This window comes from Puntigrus tetrazona, chromosome 9, assembly GCF_018831695.1.
Source record: "Puntigrus tetrazona isolate hp1 chromosome 9, ASM1883169v1, whole genome shotgun sequence".
In the NCBI taxonomy this organism is placed as follows: Eukaryota; Metazoa; Chordata; class Actinopteri; order Cypriniformes; family Cyprinidae; genus Puntigrus; species Puntigrus tetrazona.
In genome coordinates, this window is record NC_056707.1 from 18564368 (window position 1) to 18578978 (window position 14611).

Sequence of the window (14611 nt, forward strand, 5' to 3'; positions counted from 1 at the left end):
CTTATGTTGCAGTGATTTTCTTTTTTTTTTTTTTTTTTTTTTTTTTTTTTTTGTTTGTTTTGACGTAAGCTAGATTATTTACTTCCTCGTGGCTTGTGCATGTTGTTTTGATAGAGATCATGCCTGCAGTAATCGGTCCCATGAGCACTCTGAAGATCTTAACAGCTCCCCTGATGTCTTTTTAGTCCACCGTTGTATTATGAATAAATATACTCCTTTACCAAACCAATACAATCTATTAATGCAACAAATTTTATTCTTTAGGATTAACCCCTTGATATGCATAATCTTGTTTTCAAGGGGGTCCTATTACATCCAAAAACTTAACTCTTGTTGGCGCAACAACTCATAAGCAACCTAGGATATTATTATTATTATTATTTTTTTTTTAAATATAACGTGAAATTGCAATCAAGTGGATTTTCTTATTGTACAGTTAACATGACATGAGTTAACATGTGACCCTGGACCACAAAACCAGTCATAAGTAGCACTGTTATATTTGTAGCAATGGCCAAAAATCATATTACAATATTAAAAAAAAAAAAAAAAAAAAGATCATGTTCCATTAGGATATTGTATACATTTCTACTGTAAATGTATAAAAATGTGTTTTTGTAATAAAACAATATTACTGTTACAAATTTTTTAAAAACAAGACCACTTTTTTGTAATAAGTTGAGCTTTTAAATTACAAATTTAAAAAAAAATATTGTGTGTGTGTGTGTGTGTATATATATATATATATATATATATATATATATATATATATATATATATATATATATATATATATATATATATTAGAAAACCATGATTTAGCCTTAGTTTTTTAGGGATAGTTCAGTCAATTATGTCCTTTACTTTACCTTTTTGTGGTTACTATGGTTTCACAGCGAAACATGCTATTATTTCAGAAAACATGACTCTGCATTAATGGATGAGCCAGTCAATAGTGTAGTGGGAGGCATTTATATTGCGTAGGATGAGAAGACTTAAAATTTCAGGCGTTTCTCAAAACAAATTAAAGCAGGAAAAGCATCTGGTGCTACACGTGTTGTTCACTATCCGTGCTTCTTTTGCTGTGCTGCCGCGGTGTGATTTTCTGTTTATCCTACAGTATCGTAGGCGTTTTCTCTGTTCAGACTCCACTTAGCCGCTCCTGACGTCCCTCAGGCCCTTTTTACCAGTGACTCAGGGAGCCACTCCACTACTTGAGAGCAGCTGTGGTGCAACATAAGTCTTATATTACAGATGGCCTTGAATCTCCCACAAGCACTGACCTGAGACCAGCTTATCTAATAAAAAGCCTTTGAACTCAAAATCCTCCCAAAATATGTGACTAATGTAGAGTGCATAGCCATTACTTAATCTCGGTCGTGGTGCGGTGGCAGGTATGATGATAATAATAATGGCCCAGCACATGAAGAGCGGACATATGCTGATTTCTTGCATCCGTGTCTGGGCCTGTTGACTTCATCCCAGCTGTTGTTCCTTGACTCATGGAAAAATTACAGAGAAGGCTCACCAATGAGAAAACCGGTGTAGAAGCAAAGCTTGATTGCTGTTTGACTTGACATAATGATCGATAGTGGTTGCCGGCAATGGAATGACATAACTAGAGTTTTAAGGAAATAAGAAACCTAATAGTTTTAGCAATGACTGGAAAGACTTCTTTTAGACTAACACTGCATTATTTATTTATTCATTTATTTTTACGTACATTCTTTCAGCATTGTCTTCGCTAGTATTTCAGTTTGAACACTGATTGCCTCAACAGACAGTGTTCACCCTGCGCCCTCCAGATCATTTTGCGGTCTCACTGGCCTGGATAAAGTCCTCCCAGGCCTAATGAGGACGCTGTTCCTGTGAGGATCTGGGACAAGCTTATTTTACCAGCTACATCAATCTGGAATGATCCTGGTAACACACCACAGAAGAATCATAGTGCAGAGGTTTTCAGTAGTTTTTAGTCACATCTTTATATGTAGATATTTTTCCCCTATTTTGTAGTATTTTTTTAATCATTTCGGTTTTTGTATGTTCTCTTTTTATATTTGTATATTTGGTCAAATAAATGCAGCCGGTAAACGCTGCTTTGGAAACAAAACTCTAAAAATAGAATGCTATAAAAAAGGTGAACATGATTATTTAAAACCTTTGTTTTTTTATAGGAGTATTAACGTTAGACATTCATGCAGAATGAGTTTTTGCTTTCATAACAGGGCTTTCAGGGTGCAAGACACTAAAAAGAAAAGTCAAGAGTAATAAAATTGACTGGTAAAATAAAAAATAATTTTTTCATCTGTAACCACGTCCTGTTTTATAGCTTAATTGTGTAATAAAAAGGGGGACGCATAAACATATATATATATATATATATATATATATATATATATATATATATATATATATATATATATATATATATTTAGCCAGTGAAACGGCTAATTTGATAATGTGACCATTTTTCCCTCTTGAGAATCTTCAATTTGGAAAGTTGTATTATTGTTACCGCAATGAACTGTCAAGGAATATCTGATTCCTCATGACGTGACCCCTTTTAAAATGGGACGTGCACCAAAAAAGGTTGAGCACCCCTGTCTTAGCGAGGGATGTACAGGCGCTGTTGAACTGATTAGTATGAACTGAAGATGAGGAAACCAGGGGAACGAGCACATATCCGTGAAACATAGCTATCTGTCTCGTTAGTGTGTTCTGACAGATACATGCCTCCTCTCTCCTGCTATTCACCATTTGTCTGGCCAGGTGTGACGGAGACTGCGTAGACTTATGTAATAGTTTATTTTGGTATTGATTTGTGCCTGGAGCAGAAGCTGGAATGATCGATCATGCTCCAGTGTATTTCCTATCAGCCGCTAATGGAAAAACAGAAGAAGGAATGAAGCAAAAGAAATCACAGGGAGATGAAACAAAAGCTCAGCAAGGAGAACAATACTCCTTGGCTCCTTTCTGCGATCGCGGTGGATAGGAAAGATATAAATAGCAGGGTATGTTTAAATTGGGCAGCCTAAGATGGTTGCTGGTGAGAAGATGGTTTAAACTGCACATCGGGAGGAGGCGGGCTTACAGTTTTGTGGAGGAGTGGGAGGTACTTGGCTAAATAGTGGGTGTGGCCGTATCTTCGTATCTTGCTGGAGTCTTATCAAAAGGAAAAGCAAGCTTATTTAGCACATTTCATACACAGTTGCAGTTCAGATTGCTCAGAATGTTTTTTTTTTTTTTTTTTTTTTTTTTTTTTTTTTTTTTTAGAATCAAAAAGAACTATTAAAAAATTACCAGGCAGAATAAAAAATAACCATTGGTGTGCATTCAGATGTGATTTTGTATATATATTTTTTCCAAGTTAAAATGATTCATTTTGATTTTGGAAGAAATCTTTGTTTACCAGTTCTTTGAAAAATACTGAAAAAACTTTCTGCTTTTGCTTTTTGCACCAAGTGTAAATAGTGATAGAGGCTATTAACACTAAGTGCAAATGGCAGTAAATGCTGTTTACACTAAGTGTAAATAGCATTTTTTTTTTGCGATTGTTGCTATTTACATCAAGCACAAATGGCAATGCATTATAGTTACACTAAGTGAAAATGGCAGCATTTTTACTAATAAGCTATTCATGCTAAGTGCAAACAGCTGTTGATTCTGATTACACGTTTATAGGATTTTCTGTTATTTATAATACTTATTGATAAATTAAATTTTGTTAAATTGTTAAACGGATTCCACATTTTTGGGGCAATAAAAACTTTTTTTTATTATTTCCATATTTTTTTATTAAAAATAAAAGCTTTTCTGGTGTTATTTGAAATTTTGAAAAGGCAAAATTTGATTTGTGGATTTTTAAAAAAGTGGATTTGAACCTGGGTTGGTCACGTCAAAATGTTTGATACATGTTTTACCGTCTACGCCACTGGAGGTGACAACAGTCTGCTGTTTTGTGTAATGTTGAGTAGCCCAGTCACACGTTGGTGGACAGAGTTAGTGTAAATAGCCTCTGCCAACAAGGCGGGCTATTTGCACTTAGTGTGTAAATAGACACTCCGAAAATATTACAGTTGTTTTCTGTTGTAATAAAATTTAATTTATTCCTATGTTGACGGGTGAATTTTCAGCAGGCATTACTTATTCAGTATTCATTATTCTGATAAGCTGAACATTAGTTTGCTTAAGAAACTTGTTGTTGAAACTTGAGCGGGCAAAAGATACATATGACACATATGAAGTGAAAGTGACAGCTTGACTAGTATCGGTATATAAATACATCAGGAAATCAGTATTGGTACTGTTCAGATAATTCAGTATCAATATTTATTGAAATTATCAATATTTTTGATAACATTTGTGAATTAAGAATATTTTTCTTAATTTTTCTTAAATTTTTCAATCTTTAAGAAACTGCTGAAAACTCACATCTTTCAGCAATACCTGACCTCCTCATCAAAAAAAAAAAAAAAAAAAAAAAAAAAAATACTCTCACTCTCACTGTCTCTGTCTCTCTTCTTATCCCCTTGTTTATTCCTTCCTTCTGGCATGTACTAATTTGAACACTCCCTGTGACTGGGTGTTATAAGCACTTACACTGTCTGTTTGTCTCTCTAAAAAAATGAATCGCTGTTGTACTCTCAATTGTAAGTCGCTTTGGATAAAAGCGTCTGCAAAATGACTAAATGTAAATGTAAATGTAAATTTTTGCAGGATTCTTTGATTAATTGAAACTTCAAGCAAACAGCACTCTTGCAAGATTAACCTTTTGTAAGATTAAAAGTGCTTTGATGCATGCTTGTTGCATAAAATGATGAATAAATGTTAAAAAAAAAAAAAAAAAAAGCCTGGCATACCACAAACCTATAAACGGTGTAAGTATAGTAGAAAGTAGCTAAATCTGTTTGCATCTGTGAGGATGTGTGCGTTTAAAGAGGAGGACAACAAAGAAATCAGCTGTGTGCTACCCAGTGCCTCATGATTCGACTTGCCTTTTTTACACTTCCTCTAAGGCATTTAATACTCTCCTCAGCTGATGTGGTTTATCTGTGTTTCAGTCCTGGGTGTTACCGGTATAATTACAGTCATTTTCTGTATGGGTGAGAACAAAGGATCAGGACTTTGTTATAGTAGTTATATTAGAGTCAAACCCAGCTGCTTAAATACATATGTAAAATAAATCAAGAGGGCAGTACTAAACGAATGACAAGAGATAAACTTTAAACGCGAAATTGCACACTAAAGGAAATTGCAAAAATAATGACTGTGTTCAAAACGGTTTCCCAGACACACCTCCTTTTTGCACCAGGGGAGCAAACAGGTAGTCTTTATTGAAATTTAGTTTCTTTGAGAATTTTTACAATTATCATTTAACTCATTCAGGGATTTCCAAAAATTGCACCGTTATCTGACTTCAAGAAGTCAGGTGATGCATTTGTGTTGATATGGTGTTAGCAAGCCTGCTCTCAGTATACATTCATTGAACAGTCCTCAACCCCATGACAAAGAAGGTTAAGTGGTTGGGTGGCGCATTTGCAGTATGTTTGTTTTGTGCCAATCTTCTCTGTGATGGTTGGAATAAAAGACGGTCCCGAATTGTTGACCAATGTGAAATGTTTAAATATGTGTAGTGAACTTTACTGAAAAGGAACACTGCAGCTGTAATGTCAAAAAAGGACAAAATAAATGAGATGTTAGGGATTTACCCATAATCCTTTGCACTACTCAGACAGACTGGGATTTTGAGATGGTTACCCATAATCCTTTGCACTACTCATTCAGTCTTAAGTTATGTTTATCACACTAAACTTAAGGCAGTATGTGAATGTGTCGTATGTCTAATACCAGCATTCATATTTGTAATATGGTGATATGTCATTTCATCCGACATTTGTCTGTTATCCATAGTCCATTGCATTGTTAATTTAGACTCCAGTTTGCTACTTGTTACCCATAATCCTCTGCTCTACTCATTCAGTTTGGGGGGATGGGTGGCCATTTCTTTAATTGTACCTTATCGCCTTTGTTCGTTCTGATACTTTGAATTGGCAATGATATTAATGTTGCTTCAAGATTTTTAAAGCTAATTAAAGATTTTTGTATATTGCAACAGCACACGCATTTCATTTTAAATAAAAAGCACACACAGTTTTTCGTCTCTGTTTAATTTTATGCTTTGTTTTATTATTTTCAGCTGGCTTTGTTAGGAATGGACCTTCTATCTGCCTTAGTGACGAGATTACAGGACCGATTTCGTCATCAAGTTGGTACAGGTAGGAATATTAATATCTTTAATCACTGAAAAAATTCTTAAATTTCTCTGTGAGATTTTAACAACACAAAAAGTAAGACAATTTATTTATTGCGTGACAATTTATTTTCATATTGTAGTTTAACTAAAGAACATTTAAATATTTTTTATTATTATTAATTTTTAAGCAGCGGCGCCTAAATGAAGAGACACAACCTCCTGCAGAAAGAGTTTGCTGACAGTGTGTTATACTTTAACGGCTGAAACTGTCAGCATACGTTGAAACCCTCTGAGAAGTAGCTTCTTAAAATTCATCCGCTTTAAATGCATCGCTGCTGCAGTCATCAAACACTGCTTTTGTTACAAATTCACAGCGTTCATCAATGACTTTCAAGGCAATCACTGTCACTCTTTAGATTGTCTGCTCACAATATCCATTATTACCTAATTACCTAACATCCCTTATATCTAATATTAGTTTTTTCAATCTCCAGTTTTGCCCAGCTTGATAGATCGCTTAGGCGACGCCAAAGATCAAGTCAGAGACCAAGATCAAATCCTGCTGCTGAAGATCATGGAGCAAGCAGCTACTCCTCAGGTAGTATTCATCTTTATTTAGCCTAGATATTAATTCCAGGATGTTCAGTTCATTCTAAAGCTAACACTTCTGTCCCGTTCTGTTTATTCTCTGTATTTTGTCTTTGTTAAAATGATCATCACAGCATAAACAATATTTGTAATGTAAGTTGTTATATGAACAACTTGCTCCTCTAAGAAGTACCCTTGCGAGACGCCTTTGTGGCATTTTAAAAGGGGATTTCATTTAGTTAATGAATTGAACTCTACGCTCCACGAAAAGGCTGATGGGAGGTCTCATAATGAGATTAGCCGCCGTTTAATTGTATTAGATTGAAAGTATTACATTTGGATTGTCTTCACAGTACATATGGGACCGAATGTTGGGGGGGTTCAAACACAAAAACAACCGGACCAGAGAGGGAGTGTGTCTCTGTCTCATCTCAACTCTGAACACGTAAGGCCCCATTGTCCTCTCTGTCTGGAAATTGTAGCTTTCTTTCAACATAAATACAACTTGCTTTGACTTTTATGTTTAAAATTCTCACTTGTAGTTGAATATTCCTGCTGAATAGATTTATTTAGTTATTAAAAGGAAAACGAAGCAGCATATTCTTCTAGGATAACCTATTAAAGCTGAACTTGGCAAAGATAGCACAAGTCCGCATGATGCACTAATGCCGCCCTCCCTGTCGCTGTCGCTTCTGTTGTTCAGATACGGTGCCCAAGGCTTAACCCTGAGCAAAATTGTACCACATATATGTAATCTACTCGGAGACCCCACAAGTCAGGTATGTGCATTTGCCTTGATCTAAGACCTTCAAGACTAAAAACTCTGATCTGCATGACATTGCTTTTTTTTATAGAACAATGGATGAAGGTAGAAATATTACACAAAGCTGTAGTGACCTCTGGTGGTGGTTTTGAATATGGAAATATAGGACATTTGTTTTTATTAAACGAATATAGATTTTACAACAGATGCAGGTGGGAAGCATTTCATATAGTAGGCTAAACGCTAAAATAGCTATGTAAAAACTGCAACCCCCTTATTTTTAAGTTAATTCACCAGATCATATAAATACAGTCATTTGGGTCATACAATCATTTTAAGCTAATGCTAATTCATTTCCAAGAGCTGCACTCATTAAACATTAAAATAGCAATGTAATAGCTTTGCATTTAAGTTTTTTTTTTTTTTTATCCTCCTAAAACATTTACGTATTGTTCTTATCACTGATAATATATATTAATATAAGCTTATATATAATAATAATAATATATAAACTTCCAGTTTTATAAATGTACAGTTTAGATGCTTGTTTTAAAATGAGGGAATTTATTGAAAAGAAGCTGTCCAATTATCTGCCCAGGTTCGGGATGCGGCCATGAACTGCCTTGTGGAAATATACAGACATGTTGGAGAGAAGGTTAGGATTGACCTTAGCAAAAAAGGACTGCCGCAATCAAGGTAAGCTCTTGCTTTTTTTTTTTTTTTTTCTTCAATTAATTTTCTTCCAATTCAAATACAATGCCTCAACATTACATCTACACTATTAGTTAATCTTCAGATCACTCCCAGGGTCTTTTCTAATTCAGAAAGATTTCAATTTAATTTTGTACTAATGTTTTTGCCTTGAAGGTTTTTCTCACTGTAGTTATGCACTGCATCCGTTCATTTACTTTTATCAGGCATTGATACATAGACAGATATTTCCCCCCACAAGTAAGTGTTTCTAAACGGAGTGAAAACATTTATGAACCGGTCTCTGTTAGTGCTGTAATGATTCTTATTCACTTAAGGGGCTAAAGTGGCTATTCATACAGGTCATTAGGTCTTAATTTCCCTGTAGACCCAGAATCAGGCTCTGCCCTCTAACTTGAGACTAATATGCTTTTAGCAGCTAACATTACGTGCAGCACACTGGCTGCCTATGTCATTTAGCTTCAACCTCCTGATTTTGGGATTTTTAGCATTCGGAAAAGTGGCATTTATATCGCCACTCTCAGATGTTTTGCTCTTTCAGTCTGAGCCTGCTAAAGAAAGCGTCCAGCCGTGATGCTGCTTAGCAAAAGCTGACCGAAGTGCAAAAAGAGGAGGACGGCATGCCAGCATTTGCTTGTGGTCTGAATTTGGTTGTAACATCTGTTAGATGGCCCTCCCACTTAAAATCTGTGCATGTCTCCAGGGACCATGCAGGCATCTGTTTCTCTGATCTTCTCGGTGGTTATAGTTTTAAAACTTTGAGGGCAGGCTCAATTGGAACATGCCTGGGGAAAACGGTTTACTGTGACTTCGGACACCACGTCAAAACGGTGACTTGTTTGTGAGCATCGAGGCTCAAGTACGTGTAATGCAGCTCCCTTATTTTTGAGTTAATTCACCAGATCTTATTAATACAATCATTTGGTTCATACAAAAATATTTAAGCTAATGCTAATTCCTTTCCATTTCCGAGAGCTGCGCTCATTATATTTGATTTATTAGATTAATATCATCCGTGCTGCCTTCTCAGTTGGCTTCATGTGCATCTGTGCACAAATTCTTTGGGACTAGACCAAATCCTTTTGCTAAAAATGATAAACACACAATTAAAATGACCCTCGGAGGGATCTATGAAAGAATCAAACTCTTACCGCTTTATCACTAAAGCCCGCGTTTAGCATAAATCAAGCGTCCACAAGAAAGTTTTAATTTTCCGAATGTTCAGTATCCATTTTGTGTCTTAAGCGCACTGACAGCCTGACAGTTTTTCAGTGCTGCTGTTTTTCACAGACTGCCATGGGTGTATCTGCAAAATTCAAATCTTCTCAGCTTAATTTAGAAGCGTGCGTGCAGTCAGTCTGTATGGATGAAGTGAATGGAGGAAGAAATCTCTTTTTGAACACTGTATTGCATGAGGGTTTAGCAAGCAGCATTTCCCTTCTTTCAAACTGCAGAAAAGGCATCCCGTCTCATTTGCAATGCAAAATTCTCTTGTGGGACACTTTGTAAAGCAGAAATGATGGACTTGTAGGATTAAATGTTTGCATTTGTCAGTGGTTGTCAGCAGGGATGCCCTTATTTAAAATGAAATCCTAGCAGCAGGATTGCTGAAAACAACATCCTCTTAAACATTAATATTACAAGGCTTTACTTGCTTGTCCTAGTTAGAATGTAATGACTTTGGCAGTTAGAGTCTTGAATATTAACACCATCACGCTATTGATTTTTCTTTATCAATATCATAAATGCATGTTGTGATTATTCAGTTTAGCGCTCAGCCCTTTTTCTAACTTAAAACGATTCTTTGCCACACTGTAAGGCATAGAAATGTGGCTGCCTGTCCAGATTCAGCATGGCAGAATCCCCTCACAGGGAGCTGTGAATATGACGACGAATCGGCTTTGATGCGCAGAGCTCTGGGGATCTGCCTCTGACTCGCGCAGACAATCTTCTGAGAGGGATGTAAAGGATGAAGGATTCTCAGAGGGTTTTACAGGAAGAAATATCCTCAGCTTTGTGAATACGCAGTGGGAGGAGTTTAGAGAGCAGCGCTACATGGTTCAGTTTCACAGTTTTTGCTGTCATTTGAGGATGCTTGAAGGTTTTCCAAATTGTTGCTTCATTAGAGGCCACACTGTAGTTAAAATCATTGTTTTATTCCTTTAATCCACTTACAATGTTACTTTCATTTAATTATAGTATTGTTGTATGTAATTATCTCTTTGACCATTAAACAAGATTTTTTTGCTACTGTACCTTTAAGACCTGTAAACGACCTCGGTTACGATTGGCTAACCTCTTCGCACTTATATTACTCTAACTTCTGGACTTCCAGGTTTGCTTTGGGGTCAAAAACAGTTGGTGCATAGCTTGCATTACACTAACAGGATCATAAAACCAGCTATGTTGAAATGTGACACATCAACTGTTACATCACAAACAGTCTCGCTCAGCCAGACTTATGGCTAATGGCAAACAGTCTGGTTCTCATTGTAGCTTGTTCTTGCCCCGAACCACACATTTAGACCACCTAACCGGCATGTTAAGCAACCAAGTACTTTACGGTCTGTTGTATCCATAGTTTGAGAGTTAGGTCATTATGTCCATAGCTAATAGCTAATAATAATGTTCATTAAATAATAGAGCAGTCAAGTGGTATAACAGGACAAAGGGAGTGAGCGCATGAAAAGTATTTCACACACATTTACCCTGCTTAATGAGAGCCTTTTTTGTTAGATTTGCAACACCTGTTTCTGAGGATTGTTTTGCGTAGAGTCACATTTCCAGGAGTTACTGTTCTGAAGGTCTAGTTATTTTTTTCTGTAACTGAGCAGTCTTTAACTTTGAAAAAATGTCTTTCCTACTTTTTTTTTTTTTTTTTTTTACAGGTTGAATGTAATTTTCAGCAGATTTGATGAAGTCCAAAGATCTGGGAACATGATCCTCTCCTCAGGTTCAGGTAGGACTTTTATATTTAGAAATTCCAAGAATTCAACTGGCTTTTTAACATCATAACTCGTTTAACATGGCTTTGTTCCAAAACCTAGTTCTGCTCCCTATAACATCCTAACCTCACAAATGACACATCTGTAAAACACTGTGTAGAAACCGTGTTGAGCATTTTTATTAGATTGAACAGCTATTTTAATCTATACTTTTGGGGATTGGTGATTTATTGCATCATCCACCGTATTGAATGGATTTTATTCACTGAGCTTATCATGGTGCATTATGGGATTGCCTTTTCTTTTGAAGTATGCTTATGATGCTACTTTAGTCCAAAAGAAGGTATGTAACTATCATTCCTGTCAGAAGCATGTCTGTAATGACAAAAACCCCGCATACATAACAGACATCACTTGGAACTATTATGGAAAAAATTTCTCTGAATTTTACATTAAAGTTCTAGGGAAGGGATTCCCAACCATTTATTTTTTTAACCATTTTAATGAATTCGGTAGGTCTGGGCACAACAGTTACAGATCTATAAGTATTAGAGGCTATGAAACGTATTTGTTTGAAATAGAGAATCCCCCTCTCCTCCACCTCCTCCACCAGTTCTCCCCTGCGGCCCCGTGCACATTATATTGCAGGCTTTGGACTCATTTTGCATTTCAGTGGGTGGTTGAAAGCAGCATCTGTGGTAGAAAGATTTTTTTGTCATTTCACTGAAAATGAAATGTCTGTTTATTTGGTATGATCGCCTCTTCGACTTTAGTTTTTTTTTTTTGTAAATCTGATTGAACTGTCCGTGAAACCAGGAAGAGGTAATTTATTTGGATAAAACATAAATCTTTTAGCATTTTTAGGGTGATGGTCTGCTTAGAATTACACCTGAAAGAGAGGAAAATAGAACGGGAGTGGGAGAGAGAGAATGTCACTTTACGTTTTATGCCGCGGTGCTTTCACTTTGTCTGACTTTAGATTCAAAGGGACTTACTTTGTGTTCTTTTCTGAATTTTGATGTATTTAATGGAATAATGTCATGCTGATTTTGAAATTGAAAAGCTTTGATGTGATCCTTGGTTCGCAGTGCTCTGTATAAAGTAGTTTGCCATGAATCTTGTTGCTATATTGGAAAAGTGATAGTTTTGCAAATGATGACCAATGGTCTGAAGGCGCTTTTGGCAGACACTGATTTAGATACACTGTGATAAGAACCCTTAAGCAGAGATTTATTTGTCTGACTATTTTGTTGGACTTTTCTTTCTCAGACTGGAAATCCGGAGTTGTAATTCTACATATAGTAGTTACCATATATTTTGTTAGCGATTTAGGTTAGAGTTAGTAAATTAAATGTCCCTGTCATCTTCTTGTAGATGCAGCACTTTCAGCACAGCTCCTTTTTTTAATAATTGCTGTCTCTGCACAAATATTAATAGCATTATATAATAGGAAATGTCTTTCATTTGTACTGCTAATATTTTGTGTAAATCTGTTGTGTGAGGGCCAGAGTATCCGGAGTCTCTATCCTGTGTCAAGATTTTAGTTGGAAGGTATCTCAAGTTCTGTGAACATAAACTTAGAAAAGATTAAGGGGCAGCGAAGTAAATGACAAGTAAATGGCCCTAGAACAACTGTTTGTACGTCACATTCAGTCTTTACATGGGAAATGCTTTTACGTCCTTTATTTAAAAGACTTGGGTGGCTTTTGTCTTTGGTGAAGTCACAAGACCACAGCAGCAGGAAAGGAAAGGGAGGGAGAGGCGGAGACCAGAGAGAGAGAGAGAGAGAGAGAGACACTGTAAAAAAAGCTGGAGCTTTGTTGTATTTGCAGTCTCTGTGTGAATTGAAGAGACGCTTGCTCTATGACAACCGGAGAAGGTAAGGATTGGAATGGAATGGCGGCTTTAATGTCAGGGATGAATAAAAGCAGTGCTGGGCACTAGCAGCCTTAAACCTCCAGCTGCTGTTCTGCCAAGGGGACAGCATGTTTTTTTTCCGATGTTTTCGTGTTTACAGATGATAATGCTTTTGAGATTTAAATATTCGTGTTTTTGCTTTGCCCGTTTTATACGGTCTCTTTAGCTGGATTTCAAAGCATTTTGACAAAGAAAGGCAGCGTATCCATTTATAGATATTGTCGTTTTGGAAAAATAAAACACCGAATCTCACAGATTGTTGTGAAATTGAGATGTAAGATATAAAATAGATTTGTGACATGTATCGAACATTCAGTACATCTCACAACAGATTTGCCACTACGTTTCTCGTTACAGTTTGTGTTGTATTGCATTCAGTAAATATAACCGCATTATGCATGTGTATTCACTTATTTTTCTCATCTAATGCATTTTAGAAGAGACTTTGTGCTATTTTGTATTTTTTTTACATTAGCATATAGATCCAATGCATGTGTATAATTGTTTTCTCACTTTTTTTTTTTTTTTCTTTTAAATCGTCTCACAGCATAAGCATCCATTTTTAACCTACAACATTAGCCTAAAACATTGCTCAAATAAATAAACATTTAGTGATGGTTAAAAATAATCTTCTTTGACTTTGTGACGTCACTGCAGATGGAATTATTACATTGTTAATGAAGACTGCTTTCATGTTTACTTCTTCTTCTTCAAAAACAAATTAACTCACCAATAAGACTTCCTTGGCTTGCTTTTAATACCAATTGACAGCATGCTTTCTTTCTATTTTGAATCCTTAGTGAAGCAACAGAACTAGGACTCACTTTCTGTTTAGAGCATAATCCTTCATTCACCTTCAGTAAAGTACCCTGCTCTGAGCGTTTGTTGTCACCTTCGCACAATATGCATACGCTATTAACATAATACAGGTTATGAGTGCATTCTTGGACACCCAGATTATACTCTACCAGTTCATGTTTTTTATATACAGTACACACTTGATATTGGGTCCGGCAGCAAAGTTAGCGAGTGAGATTAATGGATCGGGGCATTTGTGTGTATGAGTTCATGTCCTACAGCACTGTTATGTAAACATGTCGCTTGGGTTCTAAGCTTTTTTGCGCTGACACGTTCAAAGTCACTCTGACATGTCATGCTGTGTCATCGTCTCAGTCCATTCAGCAGCTAAAGAAAGTTGTCGCTTGACACAGTGGCAGGTACTTTGGCCGTGAAAGTGAGGACAGATTTTTTGACAGGTGTTTGCACAGATCTGTAAGCATCCCATGTTCCTGTGGTAAACAAATTACATTGATTCTGGATCAAAACATAGTTTGTCTTCAGTCAAATGTGAAAAATCTGATTTAGCAGCCGGGGAAGCACTTTGTTCAAAGTTGGCAGGTCATGCAGAAAAGATTATATCCTCCTTCCCCTCCC

General features: G+C 36.2%; 1 protein-coding gene and 1 non-coding gene across 21 annotated transcripts in view; one reads left to right on the top strand and one right to left on the bottom strand.

The window, feature by feature from the left end:
- clasp1a (cytoplasmic linker associated protein 1a) overlaps positions 1-14611 on the top strand; it is a 60993-nt gene that overhangs the window by 14432 nt on the left and 31950 nt on the right. For 19 of the 20 annotated variants that reach the window (XM_043249613.1, XM_043249620.1, XM_043249625.1 and 16 more), the window contains 6 exons: positions 6197-6275; positions 6748-6851; positions 7195-7286; positions 7545-7620; positions 8203-8300; positions 11204-11274. In XM_043249613.1, coding sequence (XP_043105548.1) covers positions 6197-6275; positions 6748-6851; positions 7195-7286; positions 7545-7620; positions 8203-8300; positions 11204-11274 — 520 coding nt within the window. Of the gene's footprint in view, positions 1-6196; positions 6276-6747; positions 6852-7194; positions 7287-7544; positions 7621-8202; positions 8301-11203; positions 11275-12988; positions 13140-14611 lie in introns of those variants that run through there. The other variant, XM_043249629.1, reaches the window with a different exon arrangement.
- On the bottom strand, positions 5388-5515 carry LOC122352185. Its single transcript, XR_006251863.1, has one exon. It is a non-coding gene; the product is annotated as a U4atac minor spliceosomal RNA (small nuclear RNA).